Source organism: Pagrus major, chromosome 8 (genome assembly GCF_040436345.1).
Source record: "Pagrus major chromosome 8, Pma_NU_1.0".
NCBI lineage: Eukaryota > Metazoa > Chordata > Actinopteri > Spariformes > Sparidae > Pagrus > Pagrus major.
In genome coordinates, this window is record NC_133222.1 from 11,766,902 (window position 1) to 11,784,549 (window position 17,648).

Sequence of the window (17,648 nt, forward strand, 5' to 3'; positions counted from 1 at the left end):
CTGTTTTGGAGAAAATATTAAAGTGCAAAATGTTGCAAACATTGTTCTGGCATGGGTGGTTGTTTAATAATGGACACAATGTTTTTGCTGTGGCAGAAGCCATTTTTATTTTTAAGAAAAACAAACCTTCTGATGATGTGTTTTTTAAACTGTCCTTGAGAAGACTACCACTGTGTACTTGTATAGCTGTACAAGTGAAACCCATCACTGGAAGCAGTTTCCAACTCAATGCTCAAACTTTCAGGCAGTCTAAGGGAGCCTGCAACTAAAGAGTCTGCCACAGGATGGGGACAAAGACACCAATTTGAAGTTGAAGTTTAATATTCCAGGTGCTGTTATCTTCCAAAGTCAATGTTTACAAAATTAACTGTTCATTTTTAAGAGACTGCATGGTTCACCTTTTTAAAATTGATTGTCATCTACATGGAGACGGTGTGGCTGTTAAAAAACTAGCAATATGTAAAAGCTGTGACATTAAAAAAATCCCATGAAACTCCAGTATATGATTAAAATGAGGAAAACCCTATAAAATGTCAGTCAAAAATCATGTATTTTCAAGAGGGAAAAAAAACATGAAATCATTACAAACACTTAAGACAACTGAGAATAATGTTAGACCTCTGCAGATTGAATCGTAAGGAAATTATTCAAAATTCGTACAAAATACAACATGAGGTGAAAGTCTTAAAGTTACCAGTCACATGGGAACATCTCAGACTGTGTGTCTTTTTAAAAGACCTCTTGAGCAGCTTAGTACAGAACTATATTGATGCCTGTCCAGCTTCACTTGCACACAATAAAACACCAACCACAATCATCACGGTAAAAATCACTCTATAAATGACATGCACAACTGGCACTGTGTTACTGTAAACTTATGTACACATATGGCTTGGACTGTTTGACAGTAAAACCCTTTAAACAATGTTTTTATGTCATTTGCTGGTTTCTTAATGCTTACTTGCAAAAAACGATTTACCAGTCACAAATTTCACTCAATGACATTTTGTATTACAATTATCATGAAAATTACTGACCTAACTTCAGAGTTGCAATTACAGTTAAAAAAACAACAACCTGAGGATAACTTTAAAAAGTTTTTTTTAAAAATCAGGCAACAACATGGCATTACTTTCACATGACCACGGTCTAATTTGTGAGTAAAACCAGCAAAGATGTTAAAAGATGTGACAGAAAAGCGCTAAATCGTACTACAGGATGCTGTACATCAGCTATAGTCAGTTTCTAAAGAATGCAACCTGTAGCTCTCAAATGACAATTTTTTTTTTACCTGACTTCATTACAAAAAATATCCTGTCCGACTTCATACCTGAGGAGGCCAGAGAGATATAAAGGGGTCATCAGTGTGTCGTTTGCATGTACAAAAGAAACAGATTACAAGTCATTGTCATTGCACTCAGTGAAATGACCAAAAACAAAACTGACAATTGTGTGGGGACACTAGTCTTCAATCTTGAGCCAGCCTTTTTTATAGTCTATCAGCAGCTCCAGGTAGTACTTCCACTCTGGCTCGCTGTCGTACCTGACTTCAAATATAGTCTTTAGAGGGTTGGTGTTGGCCTCGTGGATACGCAGCACTTCTCCTCGGTACCACACCTCTGATTTGTCATCTTCTTCATACAGATGGCGAATCCTCTTCCCCACCAGGTCTGGGTAGTAGAACCTCATGGCCGTCTGAGCCCTCTGCACAGCCGAACGCAGGACCCAGCGCCTCCTGTGCTCAGCACTGTGGCAGGTGGACAAGTAGGGACAGTATTTAATCTTTAAGAGCGATCTGTGTTTTCTTTTAGAAGAGCTGCTAAGGGGTCTCAAGGCGTGGGAGAACCCTCCAGTTCTCTGCCACCTGTGGGCCACTTTGGGCGTCCTCCTGTGAAGGTCCATCTCGCTGCTCACTTCTCCCTCCCTGTCATCAGTCTGTGAGAGGGAAGGATCAGCAAATGTCCCCGAGTCTGAGATTGCTTGGTAGCTGGCCTTTTTTCGGTGTACACCTTCACTGAACATCCTCCTCAGTTTCAGAATCACTCCTGAACAGTTGTTTGATCCAACTGGAGACTTGGCTGCTGCTGAAGACTGACTAAGAGGCTGCAGACTGGAGGATACCTCAGTTTCCGAGTCACTGGGAGATGGAGAAAGCTCGTCCAAGGTTAAAGGGCACGTCCATGAATTCTCAGAAGTTGTGCTTAGTGGAATGAGTGAAGAATCCTCCTCTGTATCCTTTTGGTCATTTCCTCCATTCTCAGTCCCGTCAGACTGATGGCCACTCAAGTTTTCATTGCTAAATGCATTCAGCACACCTCCACTTCCAGTCTTGTCTGTGTCATCTGCCTCTTCCTCATCTGACAAACTATTGTCTAGAAACATGCGCCTAGAACTGCTCTTTACCCTACTCTTTATTCTGTTCCTGGTCGTATTAGATTTTGTGTCCCTGTCTGTCAGAAGTCTCTGCAGATGCGACTCTGTGGGTGATGCTGGGGAGGCAGTGATGTCATTGAATATAGGAGTCGTGCAGCTGATGGTGTCCTCACAGCCTTCATCTTTTTCTCTTGTGGCAGTATCATCCATACCTAATCCTGCAACACAGGGAATACAGGAATTGAGAGGTCAAAAAAAAAAAAAAAAAAACAGGTATAAAATGGGGTTACTGACAAAATGGGAAGGTAAGAGTTTATAGAATTTATTTAGTGATCAGGGAAATCTTTACATGCCATTGGAAATTTAGGACTTCTGACTCAAAAATGAATAAATAAATTCACTTTCTTTCCCAACGGGTGATTCATGAAGCAAGCCAGTAACCACACCTCCATACAGGTTGAGAAATCAGGAATCCCATAGTGCTTACTCAGCACACAAGAACGAATGAGAAACTATTCTATTAATATCAACAGAATGATCCTCCACTGTGAAACACCCTTTCCACAGAAACAGAATAAAAGGCCTCGGGATTAAAGGAAGGCTGGGGAAAAAAGTCAGCTGCTACAAAGGGATGCTATCAGTCCGGGATAAAACAGCAGTTGGGCAAGAGTAATGTTCAGATACCAAAGTCAAGTGCTCTCAAACCATGTGAACGGTTAATAATGTCAGCAGTGAATGAAAATTTGATTAAGTCTAATTCAGTTAGAAAATGCGTGTGCCAAATAAAATAATAGCTGTTGAAGCGCACAAAGTAAAATGGTGATTTAACAAGTCTGGTCATATTCTATGTTTTTGTTACTGAGGGTAAGGGTTGAATGCCAAAGCCGAATATAACCTTTTCCTCTCTGCCATAGATCTCTGTTGTTGTATTAAAACTTTTTAAAAACGCACATATGAGCCACACCACTGCAGTGGGTGACACACTACTTATATTACTAATTATGATGAACTTGGGCACCTGAAGTTTAATTTCAACCCCACATACTTCATAGAGACGCAACCTGGGGGTCCAGTCTGAGACCACAAGTCAAAGATACTTCTATTTTGCATTTGTTTCGACAGAAAATTTCCATGAATTTCTTAATCTTAGTAAAGCACAATGAGGGCATACCAAACACTCACAATATGCACTTCAGCTGCCATCTACTCCACAAGTTTGTGCAAAACCTGGTGACTCATGTTATCCCAGCATGATCTGACAATGTTCCAAAAAGCTTCTTGTCTTACAGCATGCTTGGCTTTCTCAGTGTAGTGTCTGTGTGTTTCTTATACCTCCTGAGCTCTGAGTGACAGGACAGGATGGGACAGGACCAGATGCTTCCCTTTAAGTATATGTGGTAAGGTGATAACGTAAAGGTCTCATGGCCAGGATAACAACTCATTAGCCCTGTAGTGTGCATCAGAGAATAGCTAAAGAAAGAGGCCCACACCGAGGACTGACCAGTTCAGAGGTTCAGGGTTGATTCAACATATACATTTCCATCTAAGTATAGAGAGACTAGCAGGTCAACTTTAGATAACATCAACATAGTCACGCAACACATTCCCTTGAGAGATATTCTATAGAGGTGTTATGCAGACCCATTCTTTTCCAACAGGATAGAGGGGCTCTCAGTTCCCCAAAAGTGAACAATTAGAGGAAATAGGCGGGTATGAGCGATCGGACTCTAAAAAAGACCCGCACACCAAAGAACGGGGGTGAATTTTGGTTGATCTCCTAAGACTGAGGGTCCGAGAGGAGTTCTGATAGAGCAGAGGGCAAAGCATTTTGGGCATCACTTTGCCAAGATTTGAGAATACCAGGGAGTGGCCACACTCTGGTTCGGACGCTGGCTTGAGATCTGTTTCAATGAGGATTGCTCTATCATTACAACCAACTTTGCCTCCGCAGAATTCTTTTATCAACATACTACACGCCGACACCTTTGGAGGACGACAGCCCATACACTTCATCAGTCTTCAAGTGACCCTGTAAATGTTCAATGGGATTGTGATCAGGTGACGGTGAAGCAAAGTCCACGACAGTCAGGACTCTTTGACCACTACCAGACAGCCTTTTGACTGGACTTTTACTGATTGGAGTCCTGCGTCCTTCCAGCAAAGTATGTGATGATGTTGCTTTTCCATCTCTGAGGGAACTAAACTTGATGTATTGCTCTTCTGATGGGTTGGTCATTTTAGGTCCACCTGATCATGTTTTAGAGTTGCATGCACTGCCCCCTCAGAAACCTTTGGACTAGCCATGATTAGAAGTGGAGAATAGCTCTCTGCTTAGAACAACAATTTGATTTCTTACACTTTTAATTATTTTCTAAATCCTTGAATCTTCTGATTATTTCCAGGTTTATGCATCAATATTATTATCAATGTGCTCTCAGACTTTTGGACCCCACTTTATATACTTTAAAACCCACATAGATAAACACCCCCTACATTTAGTCCCACTTCCCTCTATGACTTAACAGCACAGATGCATGCAACAGGCTGCAATTAACTTTCATTTTTCATTCTTGACTAACCAATTAGTCTATTTAATGTAAGAAAAAAAAAGAAGTAATCTCCAAATGTGTTTCTTTTGCTCAACCAGCAGTCTAAAACTCAAAGACTCTCTTTATACTATCATAAATGACAGAGAAAAGCAGGAAATCCTTAATTTTTAGAAGCTTAAATAAGCAAATGTTTCACATTTTTGCCTAAAAATGACTGAACATGAACATGTCTCTTAATTGGCAACTGCTTAGATAATAAATTCAGTCAGTATATTATGCTCATTTTCAGGTTTATAATTTTATTTTGGGTTACTACTAGAATAGGTTTACATGCTTTAATGTTCAAAAATCAGTTTTCTCATCATGTGCAGTGTTGCAGCACTGTATTCCTGTTTTAGCTTCTGTCTCTTTAAGGTCCCCCCTTCCTGAATACCCAGTCTCCTCTGATTAGTCAGCTCACACATGCCTGACCCAGCACCACTAACATCAACAACAGAGCAGCTGTGCTAAATCGGTTCTGATGTCACAGAGTCACAGAATTAAAGGTGAGACGACTGATGAGGTGTTTGAGGATCAGTGTTTTCTGTGGGAGAGAGGAGATCCTGTGCATATTTTGACATTTTTAACTTTTACATGCACAAGAACATATATAAAAACATTGAAGGAGAAAACAAAACATGTAAATGCAAAATAGGTATCCTTTAACTAAATCATTGCAGCTCTAATGTATGTTGAAGATAATTAATCTTCTGAAAAAATGAATTTCCCTCCAACCCAGATGGGTCAGAATGTGCCATAGTTAACCCCCCCTCCGTGTGTCACTTCCTTCCTCTGGTAATGTGATCCCACAGCCTGCCTCACAGTACTTAAGGTCCACTTATACTATCGAACAGAATAATGAAGAAGAGTTAAATTTTACCACAGCCCAGCTCAGCACCCTTCCCTCTACCCACCCAGAAGTATGAGTGTAGGAAGTATAATGCAATCATGCAACTTCTTGTGATTAGTTACTGAAAGTGAGCAGAAGTTTTCTGATTTCTAGTCAGAAAAAGCAAAGAGTGGTGAGATTGAGGGACAACATAAAAAACAAATATACCTGGACTCTCTTTTGGACGTCAGGAGAGGTTGATTCTGTAAAAAATAAATGGATTTTATATTGAAAATGTGTTGCTTATTGTGATTTGTTCTTTACAAATGGGCCAATAATGCAGAAAGTAGGATTACTAAAGGACTGCTTGAAGGAGAACCTTGATAGAGTTAACAGTCAAAATATGATACTTGATGATAACAAAGATAACAAAATCCAGAAGAATCAGTAAATCACACCCTCCACACATAGGGGATTTCCAGATGTCTGCGAGGAAAGGCAGGAAGTAGTGTTGCTTTGGCAGTCATGTTGTGCATACCACATGGTCATTTTAGCGAACTACAGTGTGTGGGATCAAAATTCTGCTGAATTTCTATCTGAAACAGTATTATTATACAGTACTATCTTTCTAGTAAGTCCTGCCATCTATCATAAATAGGAACGACTGACACCTAAACCTTACTGTTTGCAAGCAGTTTCATACTTTTCACTCCTGACTGAGTTGAAAAGTTTAATTTTTAGAGCTGCCTGACCAAATTAACTCTACAAACTGACAAAATGAATTGCAGTCTTTGTGCTGATGAACTCCTGTAGTTACTGGAAAAATCCCCACTGTTAGATTTTCATCCAGTTTATGTATGCACACTCCTAATAAAAGAGCCATTATTCATTCATTTCCTGTCTCCTTCAAGAGCATTTGTTTACTTCAGTGCTGGTCAAATACAAAATACAATACCATCCCAGAGCAACATACATTTGGAAAACAAATGTAAATGTTTTTAAAGACTAAAATCAGATGTTTGTAACCATCATTACATCACTGCAATACACATTTCCTTCCTTTACCAAAAAGCATCGCCTAAACTATGCATAAACATAACATTACTTTAGTTAACTCTGAAGTGAACATGCACTTACCCAGATGTTTGCAGACACAGGTGTAGTACAAAAGGTTGACCACGTCAGCGTAGACGTCAGGCAGGTGTTTGAGAGACATCAGCCTCCTGAGCCTGGAGGAACACGCTCGTTTATGAAGCTGGATGAGGATCTTTTCTTCGGAGAGCGTCGTGGGCCGCAGCTCCACTTTGTGCTCATGCAGGACCTGGTCGATGAAGCTGCCCTGGACGGTTGGAAACAGCAGCTCCTTCACCACCAGCATGGGCAGGAACACTGCCCCTGTCCGCATGACGTGTGGAAAAGGACAGTGTTCCTGGGCCGTGTACTCTTTCAGCCTCTCGAGGAGCTTCTGGAGTGCTGACTTTATATCCTCGTTGAGCCACAACTCTCTGGCTTTTGCTCCCAATAAACAGGACACTTTCTGGACTTTTGTTGAAGGAGATGACGGTTCGGTCAGATCCAACTGAGACAACCAGGCTCTGAGCTCCTTCTCTGAAGAGGCTGACACATATTTGGATACTAGCTTGTAGAGGGACTGGTGCAACTCAAGGAAGTGCTTCCGAACCGGCATTTGGAGCTCTGTATTTGGTGTACATTCAGTTGTCGGCTGTGCAGGTGGTTTCTCCGGGGGCGGAACAGGGCTGGAATGCATCGGATCACGTAGAACGATCTTGTAGGTAGAAAGTTTCAGACAGTGAGGAGGAATGTTTTTGAAATGTATTCTGTGCTCAGGTACCTGAGGTGGAGTAATCGCTTTGGGTTGAGGGGTGACCACCTGCTCGGGGGGTGAGCACGTATCACCCTGAGGAGATGAGTTAATCTGTGCAGGCACTTGAACAGATTCGGACTCATCTGAAGCCTCATTTTTATGTGCGAGGGGTTTACTTTCAAGCTCATCAGGTTCACATTTCTTTATCACCAACATGTGCACACTGTTGGATGGAGCAGTCTCTTCAGGCTCTCTTTTGATTGTTACTTTGCTGCAGTCCCTCTGGCTAACAGGGGTGTCCACCGAGTTGTCGGTGTCTGATGGATCGACCTTTTCAACTTTGATATATCTGGGTTCCAAGATTTCTACAACAGGCTTCTCTGGTGGAGTATTTGCACGGATTTCTTTGGGAACTCGACAGATAACCGGTCGCTGTTCATTCTGATCTTGACTTTTCTCTTTAAAGTCATGCTTGGTTTTGACTTCACAGCGCTCAGACGACTGGACGGGTCTCTGAGGTACTCTGCCTGGAAATAACACTCCCGAGGCCTGCAGGTATGCCTGGTAAGGTGCCAGACTGAAGACGGTGTCAATTACTGGCATAGGAGGAGAGTCGGTTTTAGTTCCTACTCGTTCATTCTCTGTTTCTACCCTTTGTCGTTTCTTTATGAGTTCCACCACACATAAATCCCTGTCCTCTTGTTTTATTTTGATGGGTGAACATGAGTGAGATATACTTCTCTTCAGGCACCTTTTAAGAATAGGGGTGGCTGAAGTGTACTCAGGGCCATTGTGTTTATTTTCTGGTGCAACAGCAGGGGAATGAATAATTTTTCTGACATTTGCATTATAAGGTTCAGCTGTGTGCATGCGATCTGACCTGTGATGGGATGTCCGGCTGTTTGGCTGTTTCGGACACCTGACCTGAGGTTCACAGGAGGAATGGTTCAAGAGTCTGTCCATGTTCAAGCCTTTTGGTGGAGGGACATGTCGGTCCACATGCAGGCTGGCAGGGGTGGGAAAAAATCTGTTTTTTTGTATGCTAGATGGTGAGATGCCAGATTGGCTTGTACATCTGGTAGGACTGGTTTGATCCACAGGTAGGAATGGTGAGTTGGTGTGGGACTGGAGCCTGGCTTTTTCCTCGTGTAGGTTGGCTGAGGCCATGGGGTGGTCAATGTATTGGCTGGATGGGGAAACATTTATGCGATTAGAGTGCAAACTAGGTGATGCATGTTGCCTCTTTAGGGTGTTTCTGATTTGGCTTGCATTTAAATGAAATCTGGGAACTGCATAACAAGGATAGTCAAAACCCCGCACTAAAGAATGATTTGACAATGTGTCCGTGCTCGCCAAAGGCATAGGAATGTCACCATGCAGCGACTGAGGCACTATGTAATGCTCCCGGGGGTTTGAGATTGTGTGTTTCAGAATAACAGGGACATCTTCTCTCTGTTTACTGACAATATCTTTACACTGTGTCCTGCTCTCTACCTCCACATTTGCCTGGGGGTAGTAAAACATCGGGTGCCGTGTTAGCTGGCCATATTTGGACATGGGAGAATGTTCCTGATAAACCTCTGAGGTCATATGCTCATATGTGGGATGGGAGGGGTATAAGCTAGGGAAGCCTCTGGGGGAAGTCTGTAAACGCTGGCTCTGCTCACTTAAAGAGCCAAACAGTGTGCGAGTGAGGTTACAGGGGTAACTGCTGTAGTGCGGCTCAATCATACCAGGCAAAGTCCTTGCTCTACCTGGGCTGTATGTCTCCACAGGTATCCTCTTAAGTGGTTCAGCACTGGGCTCAAACTGTAAACCTCTCTGTTGCAGCAGTGCTTCTTGTGCTTTCCTCTGGATGGGCAGTCTGTCAGCGTAGTGAGCATCAGTTTGCATCCAATCATGTTCATACACTGTGTTTGGTATCCTCGGAGAGCCGTGTTCCCTGCTGTATTGTTGCCCCATCACACAACCCAGTTCATTACAGCAGGGGTTATGTCCATAAACTGGCTTAGGAATGGCTAAGTAAACAGAGTTTTCAGACAAGGGAGATGAATTGTCACCTCCACTTTTTTGTTTTCTAACAGCCACTGGTGAAGCAGCTGTAGGACTGCTGATCCCAGGACTTTTAGTGTATAATGTAAAGCCTGGTTTCACTGACGCGTGATGCAGAGAGGAAGAATGAGAATGGCCTTCCTCTGAAGAATTGCTGTCTTGCCTGTAAATTATGCGGTTTTGTCCCTCCATGCCAGAGAGGTGACTCACAGGATTTCTCCCATCCAGCATCGAGGTCTTTGAGTTGCTCCAAGGAGGAGTGAATCGCGCTCCGTCTTTTCCTCTGGGGTCAAAAGCAAAGTAGGCCCCGCTGTACTGCATTGTCTGCTTACCCAGGAAATCAGACATATTTTGTGGGTTTGACAGTCTTGTGGGTGCTACGGTCCCGTCGAATAATGGCATCTTGCATTGAAGCACTGGGTTAATGAGGGTCTGCATCGAGTGGCTGCTCATCATGTGGTAACTTTGTTATGATGGTGCAATGATTTGGCTCCAGACCTGGGAATATAAAAACAACAATTTAATATCTATGCTAAATGGTTCAAGTTAATTAGCTTGAATAAACTCCCACCTCAAACATCAGAAAGCAGGATCCAGGAAAAAAAACACTTTGCTCACATAATGGAGTCAATGTAAGACAAAAACAAGCCTGAGGCACTTTCTAAACTTGACGAATCTTGTGGCTCATCACATGTATGTCATATACACCCTTATCAGCCAACGGAAGCCAAATCCAACAAATGACACAGAAGTTATAATCTTAGAGATTTGTGACAAGGATTCATATCAACACTTATGCAAGGGACAGCCAATGTGAAAGCTGCATCGTGCTGCAATAAACAACTTTCATGCTGCAGCCTCCAGCATTACATTTGTGGTGTCAAGTGTGATTGAAAGCAGTCTTCATTTTTAAAGGCCATGTCTGCAAATATGAAAACAACAATAGCACTAAATTACTGTAATTCTGTATTTGAGTCGTGTTGTGTTATGGTCTTACTACGGCTCATTTCAGTTGTCAGAATGTGTCACCGCTGTCACATCGAAGAGCTTCAGTCTCGCTTTTATCAAACTAGAACTTATCACCCTGATCTGACATGCACTGTTCATCTTGTGTTCATGTCCTGATCGCCAAAACTTTAGTGGACTGCATGTTTCTATTCTGCATTTTATTATCATAAACCCTCAGTCAAACCATAGTTCCCTTATTCATACAGCAACTAACTACTATTTTCCTTTTCAGTCAATCTGCTGATTATTGGTAATGGTAAATTAACTTTCAAACCAGCCATCTAAAGGACTAAAATATTCAGTTTATTATAAGTTATGACGATATTGATCCATAAATCGACTAAGCATAAAAATAATAAAAGATAAAGAAAGAAATGTACATTTTCTGAGCTAAGATACAAAAGTGAATACATTCCCTGTGTTGCCTTTCACCTGAGGCTTCCTCCCCTGCTCTGCCTCTGGAGCTCTGTGTCACATAATGCAGCACGTGTGAAGTCTCTGAGAGCTTAAGATCAATAAACAGATTTGTTATCTGGGACAGCATTTACTGGCACCGTTATGGTCTCTTAAAGTATTTGTAGAAGACGGAGTACATTCAGACACTCAGTGCCCTCAAGAAGACTGGGTGACCGCCAATTTACACAGGCTACCCAGTCTATACACCCAGCCAGAGTAAAATGTAGAAAAGTGAGATACTGGCAAGTGTTTGAGAGATATTGACCCGTCACTACCACAAACAAGCCCTACTCCATTTCTGTTTTACAATGCACACAATAAAATTAAAAAGCCAATCAAAATTTTACAGTGCCATCATAAAATATATTTTTTGTCTGACAATAAATCAAGATATTCAGTTTATTATCATACAAGAGGCAGAAAAGCCATCAATACTCAAAAGGTCGAACCACTGAAAGTTTGGCATTTCATGTGAGAGATTTATCGAAATGAAAATAACAACAAATTATTTCAGATTTACCAACAGACTCTGACACTGAAACTGTTTGTGGTTGGATGAGCAAGGCTGACATAATGAAGAGAGATGACCTCATCACATGATGAATTCATGACTGTGCCACACAAACATCTGCCTGAACTGGCCTGTATAGGTGTCCTAACCTGTATTATTGTCCTCCCACTAATAGAAAATCATTTTCTTAATAACAGATCACAATACAAAACATCCCTCACAGCCAACATTAGAGCATAACATCTGCCAGTGTGTTAAAACAGCTGTATCAGATCCGATAAATGCACATTTAGCCTATGACACATCCAGCAAACCGCCTCGATGAGATCAAGAGAGCTGAGAAGAACTCAAAATGACGTGTTGATAATATCAGTGGTGACACATGTGCCTAAATCCAGACTCGTGCAGCATGCAGACCCTGGCAGATGTTATCACTTCATCCTGTTGACACCTTTCAGCGAAGTACAAAGCGATGGCTTGCCTGCATGAAGCGAGGAGGAGAAACTGTGGTTTGGGTGCATGGAGGAAACTGCGCAGGGGCGTCTTCAACGGACTGAAAAGCGCACTCTCAAGTGCGTGTATGTGTGAGTGTGTGTTGGGGGTTGTGCGTGTGTGTCCCCCGCACTCCCAGATCTGATGGAGAGCGACTTCCGAAAGCAAACCGTCCAAACTGACGGACTGAACCTCAAACCACGTGGGTTTGAGTGAGAAGGCAAGAATGCACTTCACTCCAATCAAGTCATAAATCATTTAGCTGACGGCCTATCTAACGAGTCCATCGGGTCAAGGGACGTTCACATGACATGGAGATAAAATAAATAAATAAATACATTAAAAAAAAAAAATCTTTTCTTTCCGGAAAATTGCTGTAAAAAGGAACCAATAAAAATGACACACGCTCATAAAAACGGAACTGTGTGAAAAAGCGTCTTCGCAGCTTCTTTTCACAAGCAGGCAAGTCGGAGCCTATGAGCAACATGTATTTGCATATCAAGAGAATCACCTCCGTGAAGGTGTATCACCTTTTTTGTCCCGCTTTCATTGACAGCCTGCCTAAATTAATAGGACGCAAATAATATGAAAATCAGATACGCGCAGGAGCTCGATCATAGTGCCAGTCATTTCCATACAGGCTGAGAAAGCGACGCAAAACCACGGTCAAAGTAAAACCACACTGTGGGCAAACAGCACGGTTTCATGCACTTTAGGCACACTGCTTTGGCTGTGACATGGTTTCATTATCTGTCATGCCGTCGTGAAAGACCCACTCCTGCGTTTAGCCAAGATTGTTTTCACTCGTGATCTGTGTCATAATCTTTGCGCATGTTGAGACAGAGCGGTAAATGTTTTTCTTACCTCGCTGCTGTGGTGACAATCAATGTTTCCCGCAACGACTCCATGAAACACAACTTCTGAGGAAAACTGGAAAAAAAAGAGGGGGAAAGTCCTCTTCTCCGCTCGTGAGTGGACTCAGTCAGCCCGGATGCGCAACAACAACAAAAAAAAATCCCACCAAGTGAAGCGCAAGCCGGCCAAAGGGCTCGCCCGAAGTCCACGCGGCTTTTAGAGAAGTTAACAAACTGAAGAAAAGACAAAAGGGAGGAGGATGGTCTCTGATCAATAGGCGGAGTCACACCCTCCTCATATCCACGGCTTGTTTTCAGCCCATGGAGCCAAATGTTTTCCCGCTGCCCCCTTTCTCACTTTTATTGGCTGTAACCTAATGACCGGCAGACAACTGGCTGAATACCACCTTAAATGAGTCAGAGTCATGTTCTTTATTCATGCATAGGCTGATAACACAGATGTGTGTGTGCGTGTGTGTGTGTGTGTGTGTGTGAGTGTGTGTTACTAATTTCTTTTGCTCCTTTTCCAAAGCAGAGTTTTGGTCCGAGCCCTTCAGGAGGTTCTCAAATAAGAAATGATCTTCCTATTCCTATTAAATCTATTTTCTTGGTTGTGTTGCTTATTATAGCAAAGTGAACGACACTAGCTTCCCTCTGTTTGGCTGTTGAGGAGAAAAAATTTGAGGATTTGAAAGGAGAAGAGGAAGAACAATCATACAATGTAGTGTAACTGGCTCCCTGCATTTAATCCATCCCAGAGGAGCCAACATACAGGAATACACCTCTATGATGATGACAACAGGAAAGAAAAGTTAATGATTTTTCTGGTGGCAGCAGTGAATGGTGAGGCTCTTTGTAAGGCTGCACAGGTACAATCCAGACAGTCATGGGTGCATGTAGCCTCCCCAGAAAAGTAAATCCTCTCATGAAACACAAAGCAAAAGTGTTAAGGTTGAAGTATTGACTTCAAAATGAGAGCATAACTTGTAAAGACAAAATACTGCCGTGACGGGAGGCTCTGGCGTAGAATCACCATGTGTTGACCTCATCTTAATGTAGTTAATGGTTGACTTCAGTTGACCAAAGTTAAAATGAGGTCAGCCATTCCCTCAGTCAGGGTTTAACCTCCTGTCTCTTGTTTACAAGTGCGATTTTAGCAGCATGCCCGGTGCTTTGAAGGTGAACTATGTAGTTTTGGGGAAGACATTTTAATCAGAGGAGAAAGATCTCAATTGACTGACTTTTTTTTTTATGCCTGAACAAACTAAATAAACAAACTCTCTTTGTTGTCATGACTGAATAAACAAACCGACCTTAAAGGACAACACAACACAATTTCATACTGTTTGACTTTGTTTATTTTTGGCGGACCCTGCCGCCTTTCCAGCTACAAACAGTGTTCTGGGGACCTTTTTTTCCTCTGAGAACAGCTTGTTTATTCAGTTATGGAAAAAATAAATATTTTCTGAGTTTGTTTATCATTAATATTGCAAATATTAAAATTCTGTGTTTGAATTTCTCCTCCAAAACTACACAGTGCCCCTTTAAAAAAGATCATTATAGTGAGATACAAGCAATCCAACGTTATTATAAACCTAAATTCTTCCACTTGCTTGATCTACCCTCTGGATGAGTTCACTTCTTGCTGCACTTGCATCATACAGGTCCCTCATCACCTGTGAGTCGGAGTCTAATTTGTGTGTCCGTTGGGACTACCACAATTTAGTCTAGACAAGTTGGTGGCTTCCATCAATCCCCGTGGCCTCGCAGGTAAAGAGACACTCATCAGGGGGTTTGACTGAGGAGAGGAGGCAGGGACTTTTCCCCGCGGAGAGTTTTCACATCTCCCCCATTTCCAGTTACCATGGCATTACAGCTTAAGGCTAACCAACATAAAGCATCAAGGGGCTAACAGTGTGCCATATGGGTACAGCAACACAAATCTTCAAACATAGAAGGAAAAAGTGATGCATTAAAGACATAAACATATATATTGTACTGTTTTCTAGATTGGTAAGGTAAATATACATAGAGACTTTACATAAAAAAAGGGTCAGAAATTCTTAAAATTGTCTATGTGGCTACGTTTCTTTTCGCTAGTCAATGATTATACAGAATGAAGAGACTATCTGATTTCCTTTTCTTTGAAAGAGATCTGCTGCCTCATACTTCCTGATACTCTGAAAAACATTTACTGGAAAAAACAGTAGGCAGTAGTGTATTTCATGGTTATTTCTCAGTGTGAGACTTCAGTTAAAAATCTAATATGCATAAACACACAATAATCCATAGCAAATCATTTTGACGTTTTTTTTAGGTAAACAAATGATCTCAAGGACAGGTTTTTCTATCCCTGGGGCTATAAACAGTGGGGTCATATTTTCCGTTCAAGGGTTCATATCCTGGATAGAATGAGGGAGTTACAGGAGTCATGGTAAAGCAAACAAAGAAAGCAACAAATAACTACTCAAAAATACTCTCACAGGACTTTTATTAGCTAGTTCACCATAAATTATTTATATTTTTGATGGCACAAACACAAATTTGTAATGGCTTTTGATTGTATAAATAATATGTAACACGGTCCTGGGTGAATTAATGAGGTGTTTACCACTTTTAAACGTCTGAGACTCAATAAGGTAAGTTGTGGTGACACAGGGAGCAGAGCAGGTGATCTCTTAGGATGCAGTTTCTGATGAAACACAGTTGAATTCCCAGAGGCCTGACACTACACGTTGAGCCTAGAGACAGACACACAAGACCCATTTGCTCCTGCACATATTGACACAGAGAATAAGATGTCATATTGCCGTCCCATGTCTATAGGGTTAGGGATATGCATTGTGTGATGTGGATTTTCTTTTTAATCCCTCGCTGTTCAGGTTAATGAATGTTCATGTAATTTGATTCTTATTCACTCTTCTTTATCTTTTTTATGCAAATAACAGATTCACTGGTATACATTTCATTGTTTAAATAAAGGAAATATTTAATTGTACATACAGCAAGTTAACATACAGCACACTCAAGTGTAGTTACTTGCACGTACTGTTTAATTATGCCGTTTCTTTATGTATTCTGATTCAAATTCACTCCAACAAACGCAGTCCCATTTTGTATTAAATTGGGATTGTGTTCAAATAAATGCATTGAACACTTGATCAAAAGCTGGGGCTGCATGCTCAGTATTATACCTCAATTCAAACCTTGTAAGTAGCCTGAGGTAAATTTCAATAATTACTTTACCTTAATGAACAATGCACCTTTGAATGGAATGACCGTCAAGCCAGATTCCTTCACTCCAACCAGACATTTTTAAGCTTTCATGTTTCTTTTGCCTCCTGCTATTGATTTTAGTAATTATATTGTGTCACTAAGGTAATTCTTGTATGCTGTGTGGTTGATTTACTTTTAAAGGTCATAAGGTCGAGGGGTAAAGGAACAGAAGAACAACTCTTCCAGTTGAAATCAACAAAATATTAAAAGAGAGAAAGAAGAAATTAAAATGTTTGACCCACAGAGTTTAAAAGCCTGCAACTCCCCTCCAGTTAGTTGGAACTGAAGAAACCTCTTGGATGAGAGGTGAAACGTCTTCAAGAAACTGAAACAAGTCCAGTTGTCTACGATACAGCACTTAGGATTACCATGACCTAGATGACTGAGAACCTCTGTCAACGTGATAACAGTTAGTTACAGATGAGTGAGCAATAAAAACAAAACCTATTTGTCAATTGGCGGGGCGAATATGATTGCACATAATGACTTTCATTTCTATGTTTACTCACATTAGCCTTCCCATACAACAATATTTATTAAGGCTGCATAATTAATTGAAATATTAGACTGTGGTGCTGCGTGCTGCAAATCTTGTTCTCCAGATTTGAGAAAGTGTTTGGAACAGACAGTCATGATTTTAATTGGTCTTTCAGTGAAAATGAAAAGTGTGACGCAAAATGATCAATTCCACAAATTGTGAATCATATAGAAATCATAATATCTGTCAAAATAATGGTAGTATGATTTCCCCCCATAATGCAGCCTTGGTGTTTATAATATATTGGATTCACAGTTTTATCCTGCATATTTTTGCATATCTCAAAATAAAGAGGCTTTGAAAGAGGTGAGGGTGTAACAATATTTTCAGAAGACTGTACACTAACTTCTTGAAGTAAACATTTTATGTTTAGTCTTGAAATGGTAAAGTTGATTGTGTCACACTGCACCTGACTACAGCCTATCTGAAGTTGTGCAGATTTGTCCCTAGCTGTGAGAACATTCTGTTTATTCCCATTAGGTGCACCTGCAGGCTGCACACTCCTCCACAGAGCTGTCAAGGCCCCGATGACACTCCCCTTGTCGGCGTGGCTGATGTAACGTTGCTCTGGCATCATTAACAGAATCATGCAGCAGCCAATAGCAGCAGGACAGGTTATGGCTCAGGGAAAGATGTGTTTTATTTACAGCCATTCACATCGCTCCATGTGCTGCAAACTCGACAGCTCAACATTATCAATGCCCCTGGTTATTTGCAAACCAAATGTCCCCCCACCTCCCTTGGATTTGGTGGGAACATAGATAAACCAAGATAAAACATAATTATCTGTAGTACGTAGAAAGAAAAACAAACAAAAGCAGCGCAGATGTCTACATGTTGACTATA

General features: G+C 41.4%; 1 protein-coding gene across 1 annotated transcript; it reads right to left on the minus strand.

Annotated features, from left to right (window-relative positions):
* Positions 1-303: 303 nt before the first annotated feature.
* On the minus strand, positions 304-13,085 carry c8h15orf39 (chromosome 8 C15orf39 homolog). Its single transcript, XM_073472010.1, has 3 exons — positions 12,999-13,085; positions 6,928-10,165; positions 304-2,591 (listed from the first exon to the last, which is right to left on the minus strand). The coding sequence occupies exons 2-3, from the start codon at positions 10,121-10,123 to the stop codon at positions 1,462-1,464; spliced, it is 4,326 nt and encodes a 1,441-aa protein (XP_073328111.1). The 5' UTR covers positions 10,124-10,165; positions 12,999-13,085; the 3' UTR covers positions 304-1,461.
* Between the last annotated feature and the right edge of the window lie 4,563 nt (positions 13,086-17,648).